Source organism: Camelus ferus, chromosome 1, assembly GCF_009834535.1.
Source record: "Camelus ferus isolate YT-003-E chromosome 1, BCGSAC_Cfer_1.0, whole genome shotgun sequence".
Lineage (NCBI taxonomy): Eukaryota > Metazoa > Chordata > Mammalia > Artiodactyla > Camelidae > Camelus > Camelus ferus.
Window position 1 is genome coordinate 1,715,407 of NC_045696.1, and position 26,080 is coordinate 1,741,486.

At 60.7% G+C, this 26,080-nt stretch overlaps 5 protein-coding genes across 5 annotated transcripts in view; 3 read left to right on the top strand and 2 right to left on the bottom strand.

Annotated features, from left to right (window-relative positions):
- Nucleotides 1-1,136, bottom strand: part of LOC102516058 (keratin-associated protein 10-12-like) — a 30,310-nt gene extending 29,174 nt beyond the window's left edge. Inside the window, exon 1 of the mRNA XM_032493025.1 lies at nucleotides 1,120-1,136. The gene's annotated coding sequence lies outside the window, so the exon portion shown is untranslated. The remainder of the gene's footprint in view (nucleotides 1-1,119) is intronic.
- Nucleotides 1-1,139, bottom strand: part of LOC116667585 (keratin-associated protein 10-12-like) — a 45,973-nt gene extending 44,834 nt beyond the window's left edge. The window contains exon 1 of the mRNA XM_032492873.1: nucleotides 1,120-1,139. The gene's annotated coding sequence lies outside the window, so the exon portion shown is untranslated. The remainder of the gene's footprint in view (nucleotides 1-1,119) is intronic.
- Nucleotides 1-1,561, top strand: part of LOC102514760 (keratin-associated protein 10-12-like) — a 22,999-nt gene extending 21,438 nt beyond the window's left edge. The window contains exon 2 of the mRNA XM_032492710.1: nucleotides 983-1,561. Coding sequence (XP_032348601.1) covers nucleotides 983-1,268 — 286 coding nt within the window. The 3' untranslated portion in view covers nucleotides 1,269-1,561. The remainder of the gene's footprint in view (nucleotides 1-982) is intronic.
- The window catches only part of LOC116667519 (keratin-associated protein 10-8-like), a 23,060-nt gene extending 15,553 nt beyond the window's left edge, over nucleotides 1-7,507 (top strand). The window contains exon 2 of the mRNA XM_032492290.1: nucleotides 6,491-7,507. Within this exon, the coding sequence (XP_032348181.1) occupies nucleotides 6,491-7,157 (667 nt within the window). The 3' untranslated portion in view covers nucleotides 7,158-7,507. The remainder of the gene's footprint in view (nucleotides 1-6,490) is intronic.
- The window catches only part of TSPEAR (thrombospondin type laminin G domain and EAR repeats), a 124,162-nt gene that overhangs the window by 90,722 nt on the left and 7,360 nt on the right, over nucleotides 1-26,080 (top strand). The window contains exons 3-9 of the mRNA XM_032492187.1: nucleotides 10,113-10,351; nucleotides 12,249-12,339; nucleotides 13,204-13,360; nucleotides 14,525-14,656; nucleotides 15,323-15,549; nucleotides 16,878-17,064; nucleotides 17,876-18,105. Of these exons, the coding sequence (XP_032348078.1) occupies nucleotides 10,113-10,351; nucleotides 12,249-12,339; nucleotides 13,204-13,360; nucleotides 14,525-14,656; nucleotides 15,323-15,549; nucleotides 16,878-17,064; nucleotides 17,876-18,105 (1,263 nt within the window). The remainder of the gene's footprint in view (nucleotides 1-10,112; nucleotides 10,352-12,248; nucleotides 12,340-13,203; nucleotides 13,361-14,524; nucleotides 14,657-15,322; nucleotides 15,550-16,877; nucleotides 17,065-17,875; nucleotides 18,106-26,080) is intronic.

Genomic DNA, 26,080 nt, shown 5'->3' on the forward strand with positions numbered 1-26,080 from the left:
CCCCCATGGTCACACTCACTGCTCTAGCCTGCACCTGCGTCCCTGCCCCTCTGGGGGCTGGTCCCTGCCCCCAAGGAGGACACGTTTCCTCGCCTGCCCCCGGGCTCAACCTTAGTAAACACAGGCCCCCTTGACTCCTAGACAACCAGCAGCACCAGCTCACAAGGTGCGCGCCGCCCCGTGACCAGGCCAGCCGAGCACGTCTGGACCTGCCCAACATGAACACATCTCCTTCTCTCAAAGCCCAGGTTCTGGGACTGGACGCCCTGGTCCCTTCCTTTGGAGTAGAAGTGTTGCCTTCAAGAGTGGCCCCCGCCCCGGGGAGCAGAGGGTGTCGCTATCACAAAGCCGCCCGACTGCTGCCGTCTCTGCCATGGCATCCAGAGGGGCTCTGCTGGCTTTCCTTCGGGAACAGACACAGGTCAGCAGAGCCCCGCCTCGCCAGCCAGAGGCACTTACAGTGACCAGTGCTGCCCAAGCACGGCGCCACTCCAAACAACAACAAGGAAGGAAAGACTTCACCAAGCACAACACACAACACGGAGGGCTATAAAGGTGGGCAGCCCCGGCCCCTCACACACACTCCCTCACATACTCCCTCACACTCACTCACACACTCATCCTCCTCCAGCCCCACCGCCCACACCATGGCCGCGCCTGCCCTGTCCGTCTGTTCCAGCAACCTGAGCTATGGCAGCCGGGTCTGCCTGCCCGGTCCCTGTGACTCCTGCACCAGCTCCTCCTGGCAGGTGGACGACTGCCCAGAGAGCTGCTGCGAGCCCCCCTGCTGTGCCCCGGCCCCCTGCCTGAGCCTCCTCTGTGCCCCAGCGAGCTGTGAGCCCTGTCCCTGCCCATCTGCCTGCACCAGCTCCTGCACAGCCTTGTGCTGCCCACAGTCTAGCTGCCAGCCCTCCTGCTGCACCTCCTCCCCCTGCCAGCAGGACTGCTGTGAGCCTGTGTGCTGCAGGCCTGTGTGCTGCAGGCCCGTGTGCTGCAGGCCCGTGTGCTGCACGCCTGTCTGCTGCAGGCCCGTGTGCTGCAGGCCCATCTGCTGCAGGCCCGTGTGCTGTGAGCCCACCCCCTGCCCCTCGTCCTGCTGCAGACCCTCCTCCTCCGTGTCCCTGCTCTGCCGCCCCGTGTGCAGACCCGCCTGCTGTGCCCCCGCCCCCTCCTGCCAGCCCAGCTGCTGCCGCCCGGCCTCCTGCGTGTCCCTGCTCTGCCGCCCCAGGTGCTCCCACCCCATCTGCTGTGTCCCCGACTCAGCCTAGAAGTCCGGCTGCTGACCGGGCAGGTCCCCGGCTCCTCCTAGGACCAACTCTGACTTCCATCTGAAATCTCTGGAGCCCTGAGCCCAGTCTCAGGGCTCCTTCTGCTCCAGAACCTCTCACTTCTGCTGCCTGGGCTGAGCCCTCACTGCCCGCTGGGCTGGCCCCGAGTTTCCTCCGAGTTCTGACCTCACCAAGTGTCCTCCTCTCCATCCTTGTTGGATTGTGCATTTTGTTCTGCCCCATGTGGGTAGTCAGTCTGTTAACAAATAAAGTCATTGCCAGGCCCTCTCCAAGGCCTCGAGTGCATGTCTGTGCGAACTGCGGGGAGGAGCTCGGGGGAGAGTGTGGGCTGGGCTGCTTTGAGACCTGGCCCTGAGCCGCGTCCAGGGCACTAGCCCCATCAGGCTAGGCCAGCCAGGCCCTCCCTCACTCTGCCTGGGCCTCCGGTGCTCGCGGTCCCCCAGCAGCTCCAGCCCAGAGAATCCTGTTCACTTGGGAGACCCTGCGTGTCTCTGCTAGTGAGGGACAGGTGGTGGGGCACGTGTCCAGGCACCGGGCCTTGCACACGGGGGACTTGGGGCTTTGCTGGGGACAAAGGAGACCCCGTTTAACAAAGCACCTGCTCTGAAGGTGTACAGCCCACTGCAGAAACAGCTTCTGGCAAGCCGGCGCCGGCCCTTCTCCAGTGACCTGGGCACAAGGGTGGCTGCTCCCTCCGCGTAGAGACGCTGGGAGGGGGAGAGCCTCGTGCCGCACAAGGGAGCCTGCGCTAGTCAGCACGCTCCAGGGGAACAATTAGTAAGATGTGTATGTGTGCAGAGAGATTTGTTTTGAGGAGTTGGCTCACGTGATGGTGGAGGCTGGCAAGTCCACAATCTAGAGGGCAGGCTTCCCGGGGAAGAGCTGACGTTGCAGCTGGAGCGCAAAGACAGTCTGCTGGTGGAAACTGCTCCTCCTCGGGAGGCCGCAGTCTTTCCTCAAGGCCTTCAACTGATTGGGCCAGGCCCACCCACATTGTGGCTGGCAGTCTGCTCCACTCGGAGTCCCCTGATTTAAATGTTGGTCTCATCGAAGAAATGCCATTACCGTGACATCCAGACGTGTTTACCCAAACAACCGCGCACCACGGCCTGGCCAAGTTAACACATGAAACTAACCATCCCAGGGGCCAATAGCCAAGGAGGGTGGGATATTTGGAAACGGAAGGTGCTCACTGGGTGCCCCCCATGAATCTGAGTATTAAGGTAGGTTGCCTTCCTGGAAGACACAGGGAGGAGGGAGTCGCTCTGGTCATCCCTGTGGGGACAAGACTGGGCAGGCAGCCACCTGGAGGACAGGGTGTACCCCAGTGAGAAGGGGCTTGGCTGGGGGGCCACCATGGAGGGAAACCAGGCTTGGCTGAGCTTCCTGTCACACTCGCCAATTCTTGCTCCTGGGGTCTCCCCTCTTGGTGTGCTGAGTCGGCTTTGGCTGAGCAATGGTCCTCGTTCTGGGACAAGTGTCTGCAGCTGTTTGAGGGCTCCTGTGAAGGCATCTTCCTGCAGAGGGAGCGTGTTTGCTCCAGGGGAGGAGCTGAGCCAGGGATGCGATAATGACATCTGTGCCTTCTGTCTGGTGGACCCCCAAGAGATGCGATGTGGGCTGCCAAGCGGGTGGAAGGCAGGTCCTGATGGCCCGGATGCTCCCTGCTGGTCTGCTACCAGCAGGGCAGCTCGCTGACCCTGGGGGACTGGCGGGGGCCACGCTCTTCCTCCTTTGCAGTCCTCAGCCTGAGCAGGGGTGGGCTCCTGGCTTTATTTCTGTCCCCTTCATTTGGACAACTGCTCATTGGCCGAGTCGATGCACCTTGTGGATCTGGGAGGGTGCTTTCCCACGCCTGGGTCCCTGGTGGGGGCTGCTGCTTTCCTGGGGTCCCCCCTGCCCCCTGCCCGGGGCCAGCCCTGCCTTGTCAGTGGCCACACCTCCCCACGGACTGGGATGCTGGCAATGAAACAAGCTTACCCGTGTGCGAGGAGTCGTGGCCACCCCTCCCTTCCGTCTGCTCTGGTCTCGTCCTATCCCCAGACGTGGGGACGTGGGGGCTGGTGGGCCCCCATGTCCAGGTCGTCTCAGCCCCCTAGTGGAGGGGGGGGCTCTGAGTGTGGCTCAGGAGGCTGGCGCTCCCCCCCGGCTCCTCTCGCACTTTGCGTGACTGTTGGTTGGTGTCTGCGCTTAACTGGGACAGCAGCTATGACCTTTTTGGTTGTTATTTTAGGAACCATTTCAAGACTTTTTTTCCCATCTAATAAGAAACATTAGATGAAATTTACTTTACATTGTAACTGATAATTTAGCTCCAGATTCTGCCACATTGATGAAATTCTCTGCTCTATAAGTATTCTTGTTTTTGTCTTCAAGTAGAGGATGTCTAATAATTTTTCTATTGTTCTGAAAGATATATTCTGTTTTCAGTCATACTAATGAATACTTGTTAACTTTCTCTTTTGATGTAGATTTTAACTATTAAAACAAAAAAAAGAAACAAGATAATGTGAGAAATTTCTGTTTAACAGAGGATCTATTTTGTTTTCTCAACATCAATCCCCCTTGAAGGGGAGGGTGGAGCTCAGTGCAGAGCGTGTGCTTAGCGTGCCCCAGGTCCTGGGTCCAGTCTCCAGTTCCTCCGTTTAAAAAAAAAATCTATTCACCCTCGAATGACGAGTCTCTTAGCCTTCTCTAAAGCAGGGGTGAGGCGGGAGGGTGCGGCTCAGCGGTAAAGTGCGTGCCTAGGGCGCACAAGTTCCTGGGTTTAATTCCCCAAACCACCCTGAAAAATAAATAAATAAATAAAAACTTAATTACCTGCCCCCCTAAACAAACAAACAATCAAACAAGCAAAGAAATGAACTTAAAGCAGGAATGAACCATGCACGCACAAGGTCTTGGGTTCAATCCCCAGTACCCGCGTTAAAAATAAATAAAAACCTAATTACCTCCCCCTCACCAAAGCAAAACAAAGCAAAACAAAAATAAACTTAAAGCAGGAATGAGCTATGTTTCCCCATGGAAATGTAGTTCAAGCCACACACGTAACTGCAACTACTATAATCACCACATTTAAAAGTGAGGAAAGAAACAGGAGATTAATTTAATAAGATATTTTATTTAACCCAATATATTCAGACGGTTACCACTTCAGGATGCGGTACTGGCTCCTCTGCAAGGGCCCAGGAGCCACAGGGGGCCGGTGGCTCGCACGCACAGAAGACGCCGCCTCTGACCCGGGGAAAGCATGAGGCCCTCGGGGGCCGCTGCACAGGAGGGCCCCACGCTGCACCTGCTCCCGCAGGCCGGGGCTTTGCATCTGCATGCCGCGCCGGGTCGCCCAGCCGGGCCCCGCGGGCTCCGTGCGCGTCAGCACCTGGCCCTTTGTCTTACTTCTGTAAGCGCTGTTTTCCCAAGAGGGACGCGTGGATGGAGTCCTTTCTAAGCTCTTGCTTCGTGTGAGAACACGGCGCTGCTCGCCTTCCTTGAGGAAGGCGTCGTGAGTGTCCGGGGCAGCCCTGAAGGCCGGACTCTCCTGGCACTCACGGGCCCTTCAGTCCCGATGCGCACACACCCTTGTCCCGTCAGCGCGGAGTGACTCGAGCTCAGCTATGCCTCCGATTGCTGTTTTCATCCTAACTGCGGCTTCTCCCTCCCCGGCGACCGAGCTGTCGTGTCTGACGTTGGAACACAGTTTGTCACGCTTTCTCTCCCCATCCTGAGGGTTTTATCCTCAGCCTGCATGACTTGGAGGAACTAGCAATGTTTGTCCTTAAAACCACTGAGCGGATTCTCTCCGGTGTTAATTTTGCGCTTTCCTGCCTCTGCTGTGAACTTCCAGTCCAGCTGCTTGGTGTTAAATTTCCTGCGACACGTGTTTTCTTCCACGTCCACCCTGAATTCGGCCTGGGGGACGTCCTGCTTGAGAGCCTTGGTCCCATATCCAGCTGGCGGCCTCCGGCCCCAGCCCTGACTCTCTGGGCTGTGTGACCTTGAGGGCGCTGCTTCCCCTCTCTGTGCCTTGGCTTCCGCCGCCCGTTCACAGTAACTCCCTCACTTCGCTGATACGGAATTAATTGAGGTAACAGCTGTGAAGCACTCTGATCACCGCCGGGCCCAGAACAGGTGCTCAGAAAACGGTGTCTCACCTCACAGCTGCGGTCAGGGCCACCGTGAAGCTCACGGACCCAGTTGCTGGCGTCTTCACCGGCGTCAGCCCACTCCGACTTTCTGTTCCAAGCTCCCCGGGACCACGTCTTCTCGTACCCACGAGGGAAACCGTCGGCTGCCTGAGCTTCTCGGTGTTGCGCTGGGTGCACGAGTCCCCAGGGCTCACACGCGGCGTCCCCAGAGGAGACGGTCTCCCTCTCCCTGAACTGGTCTTTCAGGGCATCACCCTTGAAGGAGGCAAATTCTGGCCAGAGTGGGTAGTTTGCTCAGCCATGGAGTGTGGGGTGCACAGCGGGCGTTGAAAGGCACCTGGGTTTGAGTGAAAAGGTGAGGATAAGTGGTGACAGAGGAGAGTCCAGCCCTGCCCCTGGGTCCCCGCATCCTTGCACGGCCCCAGCTCACGCGGGCACCTGTGAGAGCTCTTTGATGAGGGTTCCTGAGAGTCCGCGTCTGACCACGGCCCATTAACGCTGCTCTCGGGCGTGGTCAGCTGGGCTGTGCCAGGCTGGACGTCTCCCTCTCTGTGCCTCCTGCCGCACAGCTGCCGCGGGGGCTGGGGTGGTGCATGGGCCACCCCCTGTGGAACCCGACCCCAGACCCACCTCTATGATCCAATCCTCTGAACCACTTGCCTTTTATAAGATGTGGAGTGTCACTCTACACCACATTTTAAAATGCTTAAAGGTCAAAATAATATTAAAGCACCCCACACACAGGAGAGATGGAACCACAACTCATCACTTCGCAGAAGTGTTCACCTCTAGGCCTCAACTCAGCATAACCTTGCCTCAAATGTTTTCCGTAACTTTTCTGGAGCCAAACACAGGAGAGACGGGAAACATCCTGCAACTCAGGACATTCATACTCACAAGTTTAGTGAGTAAAACTATTGAAAATACGCCAGCATTAATGAAGGCTCCCGCAACCAGCTGTCAACACCAACAAGGAAGGGCGGGCGTGGAGCCTCCTGCTGGGACAACACAGGCCAGGGAGGGGTATAAAAGCCCAGCACCCCTAGGCACCTCACACTCCCTCACACTCGCACTCAGGCTCACACACTCACCCTCCTCCAGCCCCACCGCCCCCACCATGGCCGCGCCCGCCCTGTCCACCTGCTCCGGCGACCTGAGCTACGGCAGCCGGGTCTGCCTGGCCGGTCCCTGTGACTCCTGCACCGGCTCCTCCTGGCAGGTGGACGACTGCCCAGAGAGCTGCTGCGAGCCCCCCTGCTGCGAGCCCCCCTGCTGCGCCCCGACCCCCTGCCTGAGCCTCCTCTGCGCCCCAGCGAGCTGTGAGCCCTGTCCCTGCCCATCTGCCTGCACCAGCTCCTGCACGGCCTTGTGCTGCCCGCAGTCTAGCTGCCAGCCCTCCTGCTGCACCTCCTCCCCCTGCCAGCAGGACTGCTGTGAGCCTGTGTGCTGCAGGCCCGTGTGCTGCACGCCCGTGTGCTGCACGCCCGTGTGCTGCAGGCCCGTCTGCTGCAGGCCCGTGTGCTGTGAGCCCACCCCCTGCCCCTCATCCTGCTGCAGACCCTCCTCCTGTGTGTCCCTGCTCTGCCGCCCCGTGTGCAGACCCGCCTGCTGTGCCCCCGCCCCCTCCTGCCAGCCCAGCTGCTGCCGCCTGGCCTCCTGCGTGTCCCTGCTCTGCCGCCCCAGGTGCTCCCGCTCAGCCTGCTGTGTCCCCGACTCAGCCTAGAAGCCCTGCTGCTGACCGGGCAGGTCCCCCCAGGGCCAGCCGGGCTCAGTTCCCACCAGTGACTTGGCCCCCAGCTTCCCCTCAGTCCTGACCTGAGTTATGTGACTGTCCCCACTGAGGACAGGTCCTGCTATGTATCCATTGTCGTGACCTGACTGACCTCTGACCACTGCTCCCAGGACCCCTTGACCTTGCTGTGCCCCAGGGCTCTTGCCTCCCAGGTGACCCTACCTGCCTCTGGGTCACCTGTCCCCCCTCCCCATTTCTCTGCCGGGGTCACTTGGCCTCTCTTTCCAAACTGTCAGCACCTTCTCAGGCACCTGGAGGAATAAACTCACTTCACCACCTCATTTACTTCCTTTATCTCACCTTCTTCGGGGGAGGGGGTGGTCTTGAGTAGACGTTGGTCTCCTAGAAGTATCTCTAGGGGTGAGTGACTGAGAAATCACAAAGGGCAGTGGCCTGACTCCTCTGGGCAGTGTCACTGGTGGGGCTCACGCCCTCCCAGGAAGGTCAGTGGCTGCTCAGGGCCTGTGGTCCTGCGACCTGGGCGTGGAGAATTGGAGATGCCTGTTCCGCCGGAGGCCCTGCCCGTGAAGTCCTCCCAGCCGCCCGCCCCACCTGCCCAGCCATTGCCGTGAGCATTCTGCCCTCACTGTGTCGTTTCTGGTTTCCATGCGTCACACGCACGTCCTGAACGCTGACTCATGGGAGGGTTCCCTTCCCATGGCAGACACCTGCAGGTGCCACGCGTGTCCCCGCAGCGCCTGGAGTGGCCCGCGGTCACGTGACCAAGCGATGCCAGGGGTCTTGTGCTGTGTTAGGAGTTGAATTAGACGTGAGACCATGGAGGTTTCTGCTTCTTCAGTGTAGCAGTGCCTGGAATTTCACTCACAGGTTTACAGGGGCAAAGACTTGCTGAAAAATTATATTCTGTATTTATGCACCTGCTTTAAATTAATCACTTCAGCTCTTTACCTTCCCCCCCGTGTGGGTCTGGAAGCGAGCAGACGCGGAGCTGCGCTCACGCATGTTGAGGCGGCCGCGTCTACGCGGGCCGAGCCGGGGAGCGCTGTGCAGCCGGCGGGGGTGCTCGCGCACTGCCATCGTGGCGGGCACTGCGAGGCTTTAAGACCTGTGGTGAAATACACAACCTGAAATTTGCCATTTTAACCCCTTTAAAGTGCACAGCTCGGGGGCACTGACGACAGCCACATTGTTGTGCAACCGTCACCAGTTTTTTTCTTCCCCGAACAGAAACTCCACACACGTTAAGCAACAGCTCCCCGCTCCCCACTCCCCGGCCCCCAGGCACCCCCTTTCTGCTCTCTGTCTCTGAATCTGGCCGCTCCAGGGACCTCGTGCAAGTGGATCGTATACTGTTTGCCCTTTTGTGACTGGCTTATGTCACTCAGCGTAAGGTCCGCAAGGTTCATCCACGTTGGTGTCACAGCTTGCTTCTAAGGCTGAGTGAACGGACCGCACTCACCCACACATTTCTCCTCTGATGGACATGGTTCCCTTGATGTCCCAGCTACTGAGAGAAACGAACATGTGGGCCCAGCATCTCTTCAGGACCCTGCCGCCAGTCCTCCTGGGCGTGTACCCGGCGGCGGGGGCGCTGGCTCAGGCCGTAATTCCACACGAGTGTTCTATTTTCTGTAACAGCTGCACCCCCCCCCCCCGCAGTGCGCAGGCTCGTTTCTCCATGTCCTCATCAGCTCCTGGTATTTTCCATCCGATTGACCGTAGCTGTCCTCCTGGGCGTGTGCCACGCGTCTGGCTTACCAGGGAGCGTGGTCACTGCCTCAGAGACCCGCCCCCAGCTGCCCCCAGCCTCCTCCTCCCCGCTGCCCTGCCCCCACCTGCCCTAATGCTCCACCTCCATCCACCCTCCTCACCTCCCACCCTCACCTGCCCCCTCATCTGCCCCCCACCTGCCCCGCCCCCATCTGCCCCCTCACCTGTCCCTCCCCACTGCCCAGCCCCCAAATGCCCCCCTCACTTTCTCACCACCTGCCCCCTCACCTGCCTGGCCCACCACTGTGGGTTCTGTCCGTCATGGGTTTTGTCCAGCAAAAATCCCACTGCGGAAGGATGAAATTACTCAAGACTGTATCAGGTCAAGAGAGTGAGAGGGAGCCGGAGACCAGCCCCTCCAGAGCTCCTGTATTTATTGAGAAGAGTCAGACAAAGAGCCAAAGTGAAATGCGCCGTAGGAATGAGTAAAGGGGACGGTGCACGTGCAGGGACGCAGGCCAGCAGTTTCAGTTAGTGAGAAACAGAAACATTGTGATCTTAATTTATACTCGAGAGAAGGTTACAATATTGACCGTACAAACGGTTATTTTAAGCCTCAAACAATCATGAGCGAGGTTACAGTGTTCCCAACAATTGATAATGAAAACCCAGACCACCGCAGAGTCGCCGCACAACGATCAGAAGTCGTCTGAGCGCGCGAAGCAGCCCCGCTGTCCCCCAGCCGAGGGCTCGGGCACTGTCTTCTGCGAGCAGGAGAGGCCCACGCTGTCCACCTGCGCCTGATGAGCGAAGCGTGTCCTGCCGGTCAGGGCGGGGGATGAGCTGTGGCTTTCCATGAGCGCAAGCAGCCCTGAGCCTAGGACCTCGAGCTCAGCAAAGAGAGCAGAGCATGTCTCTGCTTTTTACGGAGAGGAGACAGTTTGTAGCAGGTCCCGCTGGCAAAGCGGCTCCGAGGCAGCTGAGCGAAGTTCTGCAGATGAGGAGGGGACTGGTATCGAGAGTTCAGCCTTTGTGCTGTGGGACACTTTGCTTTGAAGCAGCAGCACAGTGACAAGCACAGAAAGCGTGGGCTTTGGTTATACATGTCTTATGTGCCTACATAAAGGAGAGAATACGACTTGGTAAAGCGATCATTACAATATCGAAGTCTGTTAACCCGAGCGTGTGCTCCCACGTGCCGCCCTGTCCCTGCAGAAGAACGAGTACCTGCTCACGGTGATGGCGGAGGGGCTGGACGCCCTGCTGCTCGGCCTGCTCTACTCGGCCGCCCGGCTGCACTTCCTCTTCCGCAGCGAGGACGCGGCGGGCATCTGGCAGACCCGCGTGTCCTTCCGCAGCCCAGCCCTGATGGACGGCCAGTGGCACACGCTGGTCTTGGCCGTGTCCGAAGGCTCCTTTTCCCTGACCACGGACTGCGGCCTCCCCGTGGACATGTAGGTACTGGGATGCCCAGAGGGGGTCACAGGGTGCCGTGTGCTGCCCAGCAAGATGGGTTCCTGCAGCCAGGTCCCGAGTGGCTGCCCCGTGTGGCTCCTCTTGTGCACATGGGCAGGGCCTGGTGGGGTCAGGCTGGTGGAGGGGTGCCAGGGTCACGGGCAGGTGGACATGAAGCCCACCCCTCAAAGAGGCGGTGGTGGGCGGGGCCCCATGGGTCTAAGAGCCAGCTGCCAGGCCGGGAGGGAGCCTAGCCTGCCCGTGCCCATGCTGGGGGGATTAAACTTGACCTGGGTACACACGTGATACAGGGTTGTTACCATCAGATGAAGGCCCAGAGGAGGGTCAGAACCAACTCAGGCACCAGAGCCAAAAAGGAGCTACGCCTGATGGAGGCCCAGGTCTTGCTCTGTGACTTTCAACACATCACAACCTCTCTGACTCAGTTTCCTCATCCGGGATGAGGATAGATATTCACCCAAACTCCAAATAAACCTGCAAAATAATCCACAGTAGCTTTGATACGACCCCAGGCACTCAGAGCCCAAGTCCACCCCTTGTCCCTGCCGTCGCCTGGCTCCTCTGTAAACCGGCCAGGGCGGTGGTGAGTCCCCGCAGCCGGCCTGTGACCCCCACCAGCCCTCAGCTTCCGTCCCTGCTGGCTGGGGCTGGCCACGCTGTCTTTCTGATCACAAATGGTCCAGTTTATGTGAATCTGTCATTATGGCAGCTACTGCTTTCAGAGGAGACTGTTACTCTGCTCTGTTGTCATGGAATGCATTTTGTAATTTAAAAAAAAGTATTCTGAACACTTAAACACTCTGTTTAAATATACCTTGTTCACAATTCCTCCCCACCTTGCCCCCAAACACTCTGGGGCCTTTCTGGAGCGATGACCTCAGGTGGGAGAGCCTGCGGGGTGGGGGGGGCAAGCCTGGCGCTGGGGGCTGGAGCTGACGGCGGCCGAGGAGGAATTTAGGCCCTGGGGCCGGGCTTCACAGGCCAGGCAGGGGCCATGGACGGCTCAGCCGACTCGGGAGGCCCGGGAGCTACGCTCAGAGTGCAGGGCGATCTGGGACAGCGGTCAAGAGCTGACCTCGCCACGGCCCGCTGCAGCCAAATGGCAAAGGCCACACAGAGCAGGAGCTCTGAGTAGAGGGCGTGGCATCCTGGCTGGGAGGCACTGGCAGCGAGGGAGCGCACCTGGCTTTCCCGCCCCGGAGGCTCCAGCCAGGGCCCCCGCCTTCTCTCCACGTGCACCTCAAGACCCAACTCTGGCCACGTCTTCCAACACCGCCCCGGTCACCAACGAGGTGAACTTCCTGTTGCCTTGAGCCCTCTGTCCCCCTGCCCCATGCTCAGAGGAGGGGCGCAGGCTGGGGACCCCCTGCAGGGAGAAGCCGCCAGCGGCCCCCGTGAGCCGGAGGGGCCCCGAGCACCCCCGCGGCACGTGGCTCAGTGGGAGGCCTTGTCCCGGGGGACCCGAGAGTGGGGCCTTGCTTGGAGACAGTGTTTTTGCAGGTGCCATCACGTGAAGCTGAGGTCACACTGGAATAGGGAGGCCCTGATTCAGTGATCGGGGGCTTCTAAGAAGACCCACCTACGAGAAGGCCGCCAGCCGGGAATCTCCAGGACCCCCAGCAGCCAGGCAGGCGGGTGGGACCTGCCCCTAGAGCCTGCAGAGGGGGCACACCAGCCCACACCTTGCAAACTTCCGGCCTCCAGAACCACGAGAGAATACGCCTCTGGTGGTCCAGCTGCAGCCAGTGGCACCTCAGTTCGGCTGCCCCTGGACACGGATACCCCTCCATGTGGTGCTGCCCACTGGCCTTTCTACACAAATGGGCGGAGCCCCTGCACTCCCCTGGCCCTAAAACCACCCTCCAATGTTTTCAGAATGGCTGACGTGCCCTTCCCAGCCACCCTATCGGTGCAGGGAGCCCAGTTCTTCATCGGCAGCCGGAGGAGGACCAAAGGCCTGTTCACGGTGAGTGTGGAGGGGCTGCCCACCCAGCCCTCCCAGCACCAGAGCTCTCAGGGCCTGGCACCACTGGCCTGGCACCCCGATGCTCCAGTTCAACACTGTGTGTGCTCAGCGGAGCCTCGTGCACGCTGGGCACACTCCCACCACAGGGCCTTTGCACCTGCTGTTCCCACTGCCTGGAGCTCTGTCCCCACCACCGCTGTGGCTTCTTCCTTATGACCTTGGGCCCTGCCCCATGGCCTCTTGCCATGGAGGACTTCCCCACGACTCTGAGGACATGACCCCCACACCCGGCCTTCTCAGCCCCTCCTCCAATTGTCTTTCCCCTGTAGCTCTGATCACCCCAGACCAGCTGTGTGTTTGCGTGTTGCCTGGCTCTCCCTCAGACTGTGGGTGGGGGCCTTGCTCCATGAGGGCTTTTGTTTCTTGCTGTGTCCAGTGCCGAGAACCATGCCCGATGTATAGTAGGTGCTCTGAATGTTTACTGATGAAAATCTTGGATGGATGGAAGGATAGACAGATAGTTGGACAGACAGATGAATGAATGGGCAGGGGGTGGGTGGATGGATGGATGGATGGACAGATAGGTGGACAGATGGATGGACATACAGATGGATGAGCAACGTACCCAGTCATTCCAGGTTAGTCCACAGGAAAATCCCTTCCATGGTTTAGTTACCGTAGAGAGGTGTGCAGTTCCCCACTGTTGCTCGCAGTGCCCCCATGCCCAGACTCCTCCCTCCCAGCGTTAGAGCTTAGCCCCCACCTCCAGTCCTACCCTCCCTCAGGTTCTGGTGGGCCGGGCCGGTGGCCCGGGGTCCGGGGTCCTCTCCGGCAGGTCTGAGCGCACGCTCCCTCTCTCTGCAGGGCCTGCTGCGGCAGCTGGTTCTGCTCCCCGGTGCGGACGCCACCCCGTGGCTCTGTCCCTGCAGGAATGCCGAGCTCGCCGTGCTGTCCATCCCCCGCATCCTGCAGGGCCTCACGGGGAAGCCGGAGGACAACGAAGTGCTGAAGTACCCCTTCGGTTAGTAGTCATGGCTACGCGCCCCGTGCCGACGGCAGACCCGGGGCCGTGTCGAGCCCCAGCCTCCCCGGGCGCAGAGACAGGAGCCCACTGGTCCCCACAACGGAGGGACGCTGGGGTCTGATTCCCACGGCCCTCCAGGAAAGGCAGACCATCCTGCCCTCCGAGGGCTCCACGGTGGCCGTTTAACACCCGCCTGGACGGTGCCCTCGATGGACCGCACGTCCCGCCTGGACTGGGGCCAAGGGCCCTCGTCTTCCTCCCCTGGTGCCTCTGACTCCCGCCCGCTGCTGCTTTGCCCCAGAGCAGCATTTGGGGCCCCTCTGCCCTTCCCTCTCGGGCAGACCTCCAACCTCAGCCCCCCCAGTAGGGGCCCAACCTCTGCGAGGTTCATTTCTATTTTCTGGGTCCCCGGCCTGCAGGGTCCCTGGCTTTGCCGTCTTTATTTTGCGCTTGTAACTCCCCAGTGCAGAGTCACAATGTCCACCTCACCCCCTGCCTCGGAGACTCTGTAGCCCCCTCCCCCAACAGTCCCACCCACCCCCGGGGGGAGGAGGCAGCCCCGCTTCCCAGTCAGGGGGGCCCCGAGCACATGGGCCCTCAGACCCAATCCTGGAGCTCCCGGGGCACCGGCCCCGGGGCTGTTTTCTGGGCTTTGGTAACTGCAAGGCGCCTCGGGCAGGAGTCCGACCCCAGGCCTCTGCTGGGAATGCAGGAGGTCGAGGACGCGCTCAGTGTCACAGCCTGGCCCTTGGGGCCTCAGTGAGGACGTCGCTGTAAAGAGACCAAGTGGCAGAGTTTCTGACGTGGGGTGGGGTCACGTGACCAGAAATGAGGGGGTCGAGGCGCCCCAGAGCTAAGCAGAGTGGAGCGAGTCCCAGCTCTGAGAGGACAGCAGGACAGCCATGACTACTAGGGGTCTCAGAAGAGCCAAGGTCCCGGGGAAGGACTAGGTCACTCGCTGAGGGCGGGAGGCCGGGCTGCAGGGAGCCTCTCCGCGTCCTGCGCGCAGACCCCTCGGGGCAGGCCGCAGCTCCTGGTTCCTGGTGCTGGGAACTGAGGGCAAAGGCAGGACTGCCGGGGTCAGGGGTCAGGCCCGCCCCGATTCCGCTCTCCTCTGGGAGCAGGGCCCCACTGTATGCTCAGCCCCTTGTCTCCCCACAGAAACCAGCATGAAGGTGACACTGGGACCCCGGCCTCCATGCACCGAAGCGGAGGACGCCCAGTTCTGGTTTGACGCGGGCCGCAAGGGCCTGTACCTGTGTGTGGGCAGCGAGTGGGTCTCCGTGTTAGCAGGTGAGGCAGGCAGGCCCGGGGACGTGGGGGTCTTCTCAGAGCCGGCGTCACTCAGGGACAGGAGACCACCCCATGCAGAGCAGCAAGCCTACGTGTTTCACCTGGAAACACGCGCCGTCCTGTGCACGACGCAGGGGCTGGCAGGCTCTCATCTCTGGCCTGGTTCCATTTAGGGGAGAGGGTGGGCCTCCCTCCAGGGTGGCCCCGCCTGCTGTCCCCACTCTCTCTTCCCAGTGAGGTCAGCAACTGGACACTGCGTGCCAGGAGCCTGAGAGTGGTGTTGTTTGCAGGGAAGGCGGGGAGAGATGCCATGACGCTGTGGGCGGGCGGTCCTTGGGAAGAGGGAACAGGCTCCCACTGGCCATCCGCGAGCTGTGGTCCCCACTCGCTAGTTCACATTGGGGCACAGACTTTCAGGGGAGCCATGAGCCGTGGGAAGTGTCTAGCAGGGATCTGACACCTCAGTTCCACCCGGCTGGTGTCACTGGGGACCCTAAAGCCCACGCAGAGACGAGCAGCTCCTTGGACACACCTCCCCGCAAGGTGACACGGCTCTCAGGGCCGCTCGCCCGACCCGATGCTCAGGGCCACACCCAGGGCCCTGGGGTTGTGCTCCCAGGATGTCCGTCGGGCTTCCGTCCTGAGTCTCCGTGTTTCCATCATGAGCCAAAGAAAGACTGGACTACGTGGAAGAGCATCAGAGCCTGTTCACGGACTCGGAGACGCTGGGGATCGAGGTCTTCGCCATCCCCGAGGCCGGGCTCTTCATAGCGACCGCCAATCGGAAGGCCACGTCCACCATCTACAAATGGACCGACGGAAAGTTCGCCTCCTACCAGGACATCCCCACGCACCAAGCACAGTCCTGGAGACATTTCACCATCGGGAAAAAGGCAAGTCTGCATTCGGAGACTGTTCTCGGTCCTTATTACCAGGGAAAACCCACAGAGTCCACAGACTGGGGAGCCCTGTGTGGATTTTACAGGGCAAGTGTCTTTCGTGGTTTCAAAGCCTCACGCAGGTTCTAAACGGCTTTCAAAGTCAGACACAGCTGCGTCTCTAAATTCAGAACGTGACTGAGTAAGTCCGTTCGGCTTCCTTAGAAAATAGATCTGAGCTGCTCCCCAGCTCCGTGCAGACCTGTCACTGACAGCTTACAGCCTTTGAGGTAGCTTGGCCTAAACGAGTCAGCAATGCCGAACTCACATCAGGATGGAAGGAGACCCCAAGCCCCAGCCTTCCCGCACTCGCTCCACGAGCACGGGGCACGTGATGTCCAAATGAAGGGACAGGCGCAGGTGGCGAGGGCTGGGGCCCAGGGGCCTCAGGGGGGGGGGAGGCCCCCGCGAGTGGCGCCCCTTCCACCGGGGCTGCGTTGAGGATCGGCCCAGGGGCGGGGGCTGCGGGGGGCGTCCTCTTCACGACGGGGTTTCTCCTCCCTGCTCCTTCTAACCCTTGACTCCAAACGGCAGTGTCCCGGTGCCACCTTCCAGTGCCTGTCCCCCAGGTCGCCCACTCACAGCACGTGTGCCGGGTACAGCCCTGCCCTCCCCTGGGCCCACCCGCTGGGGGCAAAACTGAGCAGAACAGACCAGGCTGTGTGCTCCGTCCCTGCAGGCCATCTCGGTCCTGCGCCCGAGTACAGCCTGGTGAACGAGTGACCAGCTCTCTGGGTTTTGGTTGATGACATTTTAAAGGTTTTTATTTTTTCATTATCAAGAATAACTTTATAGCAAAGCGGAAATTTAGAAAAGTAAGAAAAATCTGTGCAGACCGGAGTGTGCCCGGGGCCACTCCCAGCCTGTGAGCGTGTCCCTCACTCCGGGCTTCTGGCTCCTGCTAAATCCCGTGACCCGGCCGTCTGGCCTCTGGGTCATGTCACAGGCTGGGCATTTCCGTGTCGTCCTCGGCTGCGTGACAGACACGTGCTTCCTGAGGGAGAGCGGGGCAGGGAGAGCTTCCTCCCCATCCGGGTGCTGAACGAAGAGTGCTGTGCGTAGCGCTCTTCCTGGGCCCGGGAGCTGGGGATGGGGCTGGGGGGTTGGCACGCGTGGACACGGGTCTTAAACATAATCAAGATCTGGAGAGATGGTCCGGGCTCCGGTCCTGCCCGGGCCGTCAGTCGCGGGCTCAGCCCATCCCGAGGCCGGCGTTCAGCGCCCCCCGAGCCCCAGACGCCTCACGTGGGTCCCGGGAACGGGTGTCCTGGTCCTCTCCCCAGATCTTCCTGGCTGTGGCCAACTTTGAACCGAATGAAAAGGGTCAGGAGTTCTCCGTCATTTACAAGTGGAGCCAGAGGAGACTGAGGTTCACGCCTTACCAGAGGGTCCCCACCCACAGCGCCCGGGACTGGGAGGCCTTCGAGGTGGCCGGGGAGCACTTCCTGGCCGTGGCCAACCACCGGGAAGGTAGGGGCTGAGGCCTTCAACCCCAGGGGCCGGGCGTGATGGCCTGCGGGGCTCACTGTGCTTGTCAGGGCTTGGCCACCTGACACTGGCGTCTGAAGGTAGTCACACCTGAGCACCCCCTCACCTGCCCAGGTCGGGGGGCCCTGCCCTCATCCATTCTGGGCACAAACTCCATGAACTGCAGTGGGTGTGGTGGCAGACAGGCCTGGGAGGGGCCGGGAACCCGGGTTCTGGGCCAGGTGACCACCCTGAGGGACCACACCAGCCCTGCCTGCCCTGTAACTGGAGGAGGAGACAGGGCCCTGGGGGCGGCCGGCCCTGAAGGGTGTCCTTGGCTCCATCGGCATTCATCTGAGTCTGCGTCTGCTGGGAAGCTCGTGGGGGACTGGGGAGGAGCCCCACACTGCTCACAGGCAGAGGGGACCCCAGGAGCCCCATGCCCAGTGCCCCCCATGGCAGTGAATGCTCCAGGAGTGGGGGGCTCCAGGAAGCACGATGAGAGGAGGGGGCTTCGGCCTGTGCAGGCCTGCCCTGTGGGGGGCAACAAGAGTGAAGGGGACAACGCAGTGTGAGGCATGGGGCCGGGGGGGGTCCCACCGCCAAGGTGCTGGAAGGCCACATACAGGGTGTTCTGGAGCCGTCCGGAGGCAGGGGCACCCAGGGCTCTCCTCGGGGCAGAGGCGGGCCGTCACGTAGACGGCGTCATCACTGGGGGCCTGGGAGGGTGCAGGAGAACTGGGCCGAGGCCCCAGGGCGGGCCGGGCGGGCCGGGTCCCGTCTCTCCCCCCTCAGCGCACCACTGGGCTTCCAGGCGACAACCACAACATAGACAGCGTCATCTACAAGTGGAACCCGGGGACCCGCCTGTTCGAGGCCAACCAGACCATCGCCACGTCGGGCGCCTACGACTGGGAGTTCTTCACCGTGGGGCCCTACGCCTTCCTGGCCGTGGCCAACGCCTTCAACGGCACGTCCACGCGGCTGCAGTCCCGCCTGTACGTGCGGCTGGCCGGCTGCTTCCAGCTCTTCCAGTCCTTCCTGGTGAGGAAGCTGTGCCCGCCGCGGGCCCTGCACCGCTGCCCGGCGCCCGAGCCGTTGCTGGGATGGGTGACACGGGACGGGGCCCCACGAGCCAGGACCTGGCCCCACCTCGGGCCCTCCACACCCAGGCGCCTCCCCAGTATAAGGCTCAGGCTGAGCCCATGGGACCCCCATATACAGCCTGGGGAGCCTTAAAATGAGGCAGGAGGCAGCCTGGTGCTGCCCTCCCTCTGACACAGAGTTTCCAGCAGCATCAGATGCTCAGACAGGCCCCCTGGCCCCTGGGTGGCCCTGCAGTCTGACCGCCTTTATGTGGCTGTCAGGCTTTGCCTGGGGCAGCCGGGCAGCTGGCCTCCGACCTGGCCAGGTACGAGAGTAGCGCCGCCCACCTCCCCTGCAGACCTGCAGTGTCCCTTAGCTGCTTCCAGTGGCCTGGCTGCCTGACGAGGCCTCTGAGTTGAGGCAGTGAGGAGTCTGTGTTGGGGGGTGGCGCTGGAGGCCCCGACAAACCACGCGGGACGGCCCATCCCAGGCTGGCAGCCGGTGTTTCATCCCCTCTTTGCGCCCTGTGTGGTCTCACGTGACAATATGGGGCCCCGACCCTCCTCCCACCCCCTCGCCCCCCTCCCTCCAAGCTGCCTGGCTGGCCCCTCCCAGTATCAGACCGCAGACCAAGCCCCCCGGGATGATTCTAAAATCTAGTCCTGGCCGTGTCGTAACGTCCTTCTTGCAGAGGCAAGAGTGCAGCTGCGATCACTCCCTTCCCAGGGATCACAGTGGCCGGACAACCTCCGTGCCACCCCTGGGTCAGTCCCTGAATGGGGGTCAGACACTCTCCTCTGGTGCCACAAGCCCACCGCACGTGGCTCACTTCACACGTGGACCCCGTGTGCTGCGTGTAACTGTTTTCAACAAGTTCCTGACAGATTCCTCCAAAAATCCCTCCCTCTCTCCTTTCCTTTTTGGGGGAGAAAACCACCGTCTCTGCACACAGTCACGTCTTCCAGCTTCTTGCTGCCCCCCAGGAACCCCATCGTCTCCTGCCCCCGCAGCTAGAGCCCTGTGAGCACCACTCCTGGGCGTTCACCGTGAGCTGGAACTCCCGTCGCGTCTGCAGGGTTTCTGGCTGGCGTGCATCCATGGAGACCCTGCTTCTCCCTTCAGCTCCCCTCTACCCCCGCCTCCAGCTCCCCAGGCCTTCCAGGCCTACTGCCTTTAGAACTGACCCCGGTTCCCATTCTGGAACTTTCCTGTCGTCTTCGGCTGGAGCCAACCTGTCCAGGTCTAACACCCATGTTCTGGTTGACCCTGTGTCTGTGGGTGACACCTAAAGGACATCCTCTTCCAAGTGCTCCCCCACACTTCCCAGCATCCCATGCAGCTCGGCCGGGTCATGTGACCACGGCTGGCCAATGGGCATTGAGCAGAGAGAGCAGGTGTCAGTCCCAGGCTGGGGGTGAGAGCTGGTAGGGGCGTCCGGCCTCCACAGCCCCTCGGGCCACCTGCCCCGACAGTGCAGCCACAGGCTGGGAAGCCACTGACCTCACCCGCTTGGCGCAGCGAGATCCCACCTCTGTGGTGTGGACACTCGTGGTGGCCGCATCCATTACCCTGCCCGATGCACGTGTGCAGGACTTTAGGTGGAAGTCATTCCCCTGGGAACACGTCTCCCAACTCCTCTGCCCCCCGAGGCGCCTTCCCTTTGACCGTCTCTGCCCTTGGCGCCCTCGGCTTCTCCGCAGGGGCTCCTGTGCCCCGTTCCCTTGGTCTCAGCGCCCTTCGATCTGAAGGCGTGAGCTCCCAGGCCTGGGAGACCCTCCAAGCTTTTTCCCATAGTTTCCGGCTTTCCGGCTCCTCCTCGCTCTCCCTAGAATTCCGGCTGCCGGCTTTCGGGTCTCCTGGGCTGAGTCTGTCTTTTTGTTTCGTTCTGCAACCCAGAATTCCTCACCTTTATCCCCCAGCCATGTTGATGAGTGTCTTCCTGTAACGCCAGGAATAACGTTTCTAATATCCAAGGACTCTTCCCTGTGGACGGCATTCTGTACTTTATCAATGCAATATCTTCTGGAGATAATTGTAATTTTTTAACGTTCTTTTCTGTTTCCAGAACTAGCTCAGTGTTGTCCAGTAGGAGTGTATGTGTATAATTTAGCCTGACTCTCATGTTTAAGGTCTTTCGTCAAACACCTGGAGACCCTTACTTTTCTGTTTCCATTTAATGTGAGGCTGCCGGTGGGTGGCGGTCACGGGCGGCCGTGCTCAGGGAGCTGGGGCATCTGGTGGAGGCCCCAATGGGGTTCTGTGATAAAGGCCTTTGTAAACTGGCCTTTTGTTCAAATGCAGGAGAGGTGGGATCACAGTGTTGGTAGCTCTTTGATGATGATCTCCAGAATGCACTCCCTGCCGGCGGCAGGACCCTCTTCCCTTCAAATGCTCGGTGGGACAGCCCTGCCAGGGCCCTATGAGGGTGACCAGAAGGCCACGCGCCATGCCTGTGAGCTGGGCTGTGGGCTGTGCTCTCAGGACAGCACAGGGCCCCGCTCCCTGTTCCCCGCTTGCCCCTGGATCCCTGGAAACCATCGCCGCAAGTCTCTCAGAATAGCCTCAGCTCCTGCCAGTGTCCCTTGTGCAGTACGTTCCAAACCCCCGCCCAGTTCTGGCCAGTCTCTTTGAATGCTCTCCGGGGGTCTGGGCTCCAGAGGGGTGAGCACCTGCAGCTCTGCCTTGTCAGACTCCACCTGGGAGCTCACTCCAGTCTGCACCCAGCCCCGCCTCAGGCCCTAGACAGGCGACATCCTCAGAAGGGGGCCGGGCTTGAGGGGCAGAACGGGGCCAGCTGAGCTGAGGCAGGGGCTGTCTGGGCTCCGTGACCCAAAGGAGAACCAGCCAAGAGGGTGACATAGGCCAGAATAACCATCCAGGAGACGGGCAGGCCAGGAGCAGGACCACGGTGGTCCTGAGACAGTGTGTCTCCGGCCCGCAGGCAGGGCTGCCCCAGGAGCCTGACTCTGAGGGTGTGAGGGGGCGTGAAGCCCACGGAGTCCGGGGAGGCTGGGCCTGGAAGCTGCCTTCTGTTACGAGTCACATCTCCTCACACCCCTGAGGCCTCAGAGCCCAGAAGATCCCACCTTTATGTTGTGCCGGCAGTTTTCGCAATGTGCTCAGACCCTTTTCGGCCCTTAATGTATTTGTGCTTGGTCTGGGGTTTTGCAACCCCTTTCGTGGCCGTGAGCTTTGAAGCAGGACCACGTGTGTGAGTGCGGGGCGCTGACATCACGGGGAGCCCGTTCTGGAGGGGCGGCCTGGTGTGGGCCGCGGGGTGCAGGCCGGTGTCTGCAGAGCTGTGCACGCAGACAGCGCTGGGAGGGGTGCTAGGCAGGGCCCCAGGGCTGCAGGGGGAGTTCAGCCCATGAGGAAGGCCGGGCTGTGACCATGCTCGGTCTGCAGCCCAGGCGTGGTGGGAGGGAGGCTGCCCACCCTGGGCACATTCCTCCACCCCCCACCAAATCTCCTCACCCCTCCCACCAGGAATTCTAGAAACTTCCTCCTGGTGGCAGAGACCAAGGATCCAGCCACTTGGCCTCACCATCTTGGACAAAAGGAGGTCCAAGCTGGGCATGTCCAAGAAGGAAGGGGCTCTGTCCCCAGGAAACCCAGCCTCCAGCTGCTGGGATTTCTGCTCGCTGAGCTGTCTGGCTGTGGGCCCTGTGGGCAGACTCAGCATGGAGGGGCTGGGGGACGAGAGAGGGAGCAAGGGACCAGGACTGGGGGCTTGTTGCCTGGAGGAGGGGCTGATGGAGGTGCCACTGGCAGAAATGAGGAGCAAAAGCGGCGGGAGGTTCAGGGCAGGAGGGTCGGCTGAGGGCCGTGGGGCCCCATGGGAGAGGGTCAGTGAAGCCCCTGGAAGCCGGGCAGGTGGAGGGGACGGGCAGAGGTGCTGCCCGAAGGACAGACAGGCCGGTGTGCGGGGACAGAGGGTAAAGCTGTGGGCTTGTGGGGAACACGGTCTCACCCAAGAATGTAAACATCCAGAAACAGATGAAAAAAAAAGGTGAGAAAGTGGGTTGAGAGGAGCAGCTGGAAGGCAGGTGGCATGAGTGCCCTCAGGGGTCAGCGCAGCCTGGGCGACCTGGGAGGGGCCGGGCTCAGGTGCTCGCAGCGGGAAGGGCACGTCCTCTGTGCCTCCGCCTTGCTCTGGGAGGCAGGAGGGGCAGTGGACCAAGCAGCTCAGGTAGGAGCAGGGTTTGGAGGGGCTGCAGGGCCAGGGGGAGCTCGGAGGGGACCCAGAAGTTGGCCAGGGTGTGTGCTGCCCGCTGCGGCCTCCCGGGATGGGACCCTCGCCCACCTAAGCCAACTGCCCACAGTGAGGACGGCAGTGCCCTCCCAGGGCCCCAGCACTGCGCCCCGCCTCCCCTCCCCAGGCACTCCCAGACCTTGGTTCTTGGCTCCATCAAAGCCGGAACCCAAGGGCCTCCTGCCCAGCACCTGACCCGCAGGTTCCTGGGAGCCTTCCCGCCCTCGAGGGAGGCTGTCGGGCTCCAGATGTTCCTGGCTGCCAAGTCCCAGAAGCACCATCATCCCTGAGGTGCTCCGGGGCGGCGCCAGGGGAGGGCTCCAGGGGAATTCCGCTCGGGAGGAGGGCAGGGAGGGCCCCCCCGGCCCAGCAGGTGCCTGGCTGCCTGGCTCTGCTCTGGCACCAGGCGGGGTTTGACAGGGCTGTTTGATGTGGGAATTCTCTCCCTGAGGATCCCTAACACACTTAGAATCCAGGAGAGGCCTGACAGCAGGGCCCGGGCCCATACACCCCCAGGGCAGGCTGGTGCAGCCCTGGGCGGGGGCTCCCCACCTAGTTGCTTCTGAGCTGGGGCGCAGCCACTTACTGAGGGCCCAGATCCCAGCCCCACTCTGGGAGAGGCTGCTGGCAGCCAGGCGTGGGGAGGAGTGGTCACTACCAGGGAAGTGAATGTCAATGACTGTGACCCCGCGGGGCCCCATGCAGGTCTCTGCCAGCCTCTGGCCAGATGAAACACAGGACACTCAGTTCAATTTGAATTCCAGATAAACCACGAATAACTTTTTAGTAAAAACATGTCCCAAGTATTGAATGGGATGCACATAGACCAAAAAACTATTGTTTATCTGAAATTCAAGTTGAATGAGGTGCCCCCACCAGCTGGACACACAGAGCGGAGGCCAGGAGAGGGCCACACCCATCTGGATGCTTCTCCCTGCCTCATTGCCTCTGGCCACCTCCTGTCCTTCCTTGCCTCGGGGCGCCCTTCTCCCCCAGTTCCAAAACCCAGGCAGCCCCTTCTCAGACCCCCATCGGCATGCCCCTCCACACTGGGGCTCAAGGCAAGTGAGCTGTCTGCGAGTGGGGTAACTGGGAGCTGGAAGGAGGCCCTGGTGATCTCGGGGAGATCCCCTCCTCAGACCACTCTGGCCCCTTGTCCTGTGTGGGTGTGCATGCGTGCACTCAGGAGTGTGTCTGTACACGTGCAGGCTGCGTGCACATATACACAGGTGCATGTGTGCAGACACGCGTGTGCATAAACCATGTGTGCCTGCAGGTGTGTTTGTACACACGTGTGCTTGCAGGTGTGTACACATGTATGCATGCAGGACTGTGTATATGCAGCTGTGCGTACAGGTGTGCGGGCATGCAGGTGTGTGTATACGTGTGGCTCACATGCATGTGCGTGCAGGCGTGTGCACTTCCCTCTGACGTGGTTTCGTCAGTATAGGGTGGGTGGCGCCCATGATCTGGCGCCTGCTGCCCCGGGCGGTTTCTGCAACTTGGGGGAGCTGGCCTGTGTGTCACTCCCCACACTCGTGCTGTCTCTGTGATGCAGCCACAGAGCCGGTGGTGCTGAGGCCTCCCGGCCCCGAGCGTCTCCAGCCGCTGGGAAGTTGTGGGGTGGCCCGGGGACAGACGTAGTGTCCCCTCATGGAGCCACGGTGGCCTCAGCCCAGCTCCTGGCCCGGCGAGGGGTCAGCGATGCCAGGTGGCCTGGTCCCTTGTCCTTGTCCTAGTGGGTTAGTCTTTCAGCTTGAACTCACTCCTGCTCCCCAGGAAGGGTTCAGGCCAGTTCTAGAGCAGCTCTCAGCCAACGCGCAGGCAGCGGCGCCCTCTGCTGGGCTTGGAGAAAACACCAAGCGAGGCCGCGGGGCACCGGGACCCTGAGGGACGAGGACAGCACACAGCTGTGTGAGCGGCAGGTCCTCAGTCTACAGCTGGAGAAGTGACGTCCTGGTTGGTGACTCACGTGTGGAGGAGGGGCAGCCACAGACCCGCCCTCCCCGGTCTGGGTAAAGGGAAGCAGAGCCGCTTCCCACGTGGCCCGGGGATGAGAGTGTCCCTCCAGCACCAGCCGCGTGGGCATCAGGCAAAGCCAGGGAGAGATGCGTTGGCAGATCCGAGTGGCTTCTGTGTCGTGACCAGGTCTGCCCCCGCCAGGACCACCTGCCTCTGGGGACACACAGTGTCCTCAGGAAGCAGGCTGGTCCCAAGCCAGCCCACTCGCAGCTTTGGACATCTCTGTGTTCCCAGGTTCAACTCCTTGTCTGTACAACCAGTTGGAGCCCAGCACCAGATCCACTCTGACAACCACTGCTCTGCAAACACGGACAACCATCCCTGTCCCTGTGGGCACGAGATGGCCCGGTGGAGGGCAGCCTCTCCAGGGTGCCCCAAATGCCGTCCGAAAGCACCTAAGCCATGTTTCTCCTTGCTGCAGAGGTGGCTGTGGGACACCGATCTCTGGGTCTGGTTACCCCGTTCCAGCTTCCCAGCAGCCGCAAAGTCTGATGTTACCACCAGGACGAAGGCACCAAACCTCCACCTGCCGTTGCATCCTTGCCCTCACGCAGTCCCTTTAGGCTGGGAGGTGCGGCCCCGCGTCCACTGGGGGAGGGAAGAGAGGGCCTGTCCACCCCTCTGACCACGCACACTGAGCGTCCTCCTGGCCGCCAGCTTGGCCGCCCCCAAGGATGTAACACTACCGGGAAACAGGCTCGTGTTCCACTGGGCAAAGAGCCGACGTCTTCTAGAGCTCTTTTGTAGGCACATGCGATGAAATGGTCAGATGTTAAGTTTGATTATTCCATCAAGTGTATACGCCCTCCAACTACCTCAGTCAAAGTATAGAGCATTTTCCTCACTCCCAAAACGTGCCCCCTTGCAGTCAACAGCCCCTCGTTCCCGCCCGCACGGGCACCCACCGGTGACTTCCGTGACTAGCCATTTCTCCTGCTGGATCCTTTCTGAGTCAGACCACGGGCGCCGCTGGCCATGCACGTGGGTTTGGCTGAGGCACGCTTGTTGCGTGAATATGCTCATTTCCATTTGTCCACCTGTCCTGCTGATGGGCACCTGAGCTGTGTCCAGCTTTTCACTATTATGAATCAATCTACTAAGGGCATCTTATAAGAAGGCTTTCTGGGGGCAAGTGTTTTTATTTCTCTTGAGTGAGAACCTGGGAGTGGAATTCTGGGTCATAAGATAGGCGGATGTTTAACTTATAAGGAAATTGCCGGGCAGTTTTCCAAAGCAGCTGTACCGTTTCATATACTCCCGTGAACAGTGTGTGAGTTCCAATCACCCCACATTCTTACCAACATCGGTTTTGTCTGTGTTTTTAGTTTTACTCATTGGGTGTGAGTGGCATCGCTGCATGGTTTTTAAGTCACAATCCCCTGGTGACGAGTGATAGTGAGTGCCTTTCCGGGCACCTGCTAGAGTCCCATCTGCAAAACACCTATTCAGGTCTTTTGCCCATATTTTAATCTGCGTTGCCTTTTCATTATTGACATTCAGGAGTTCCTTATATATTCTGGATGCAAGCCCTTTGTCACGTATACAGTCTTCTATCTCCTCTTTGCAGTGTTAATTCAGTGTGTTGCTCCAGTAATCACAACATACGTGTTCAACTTGCTACAATCTATTTTGAATTAATATTATACTTTACACATAATG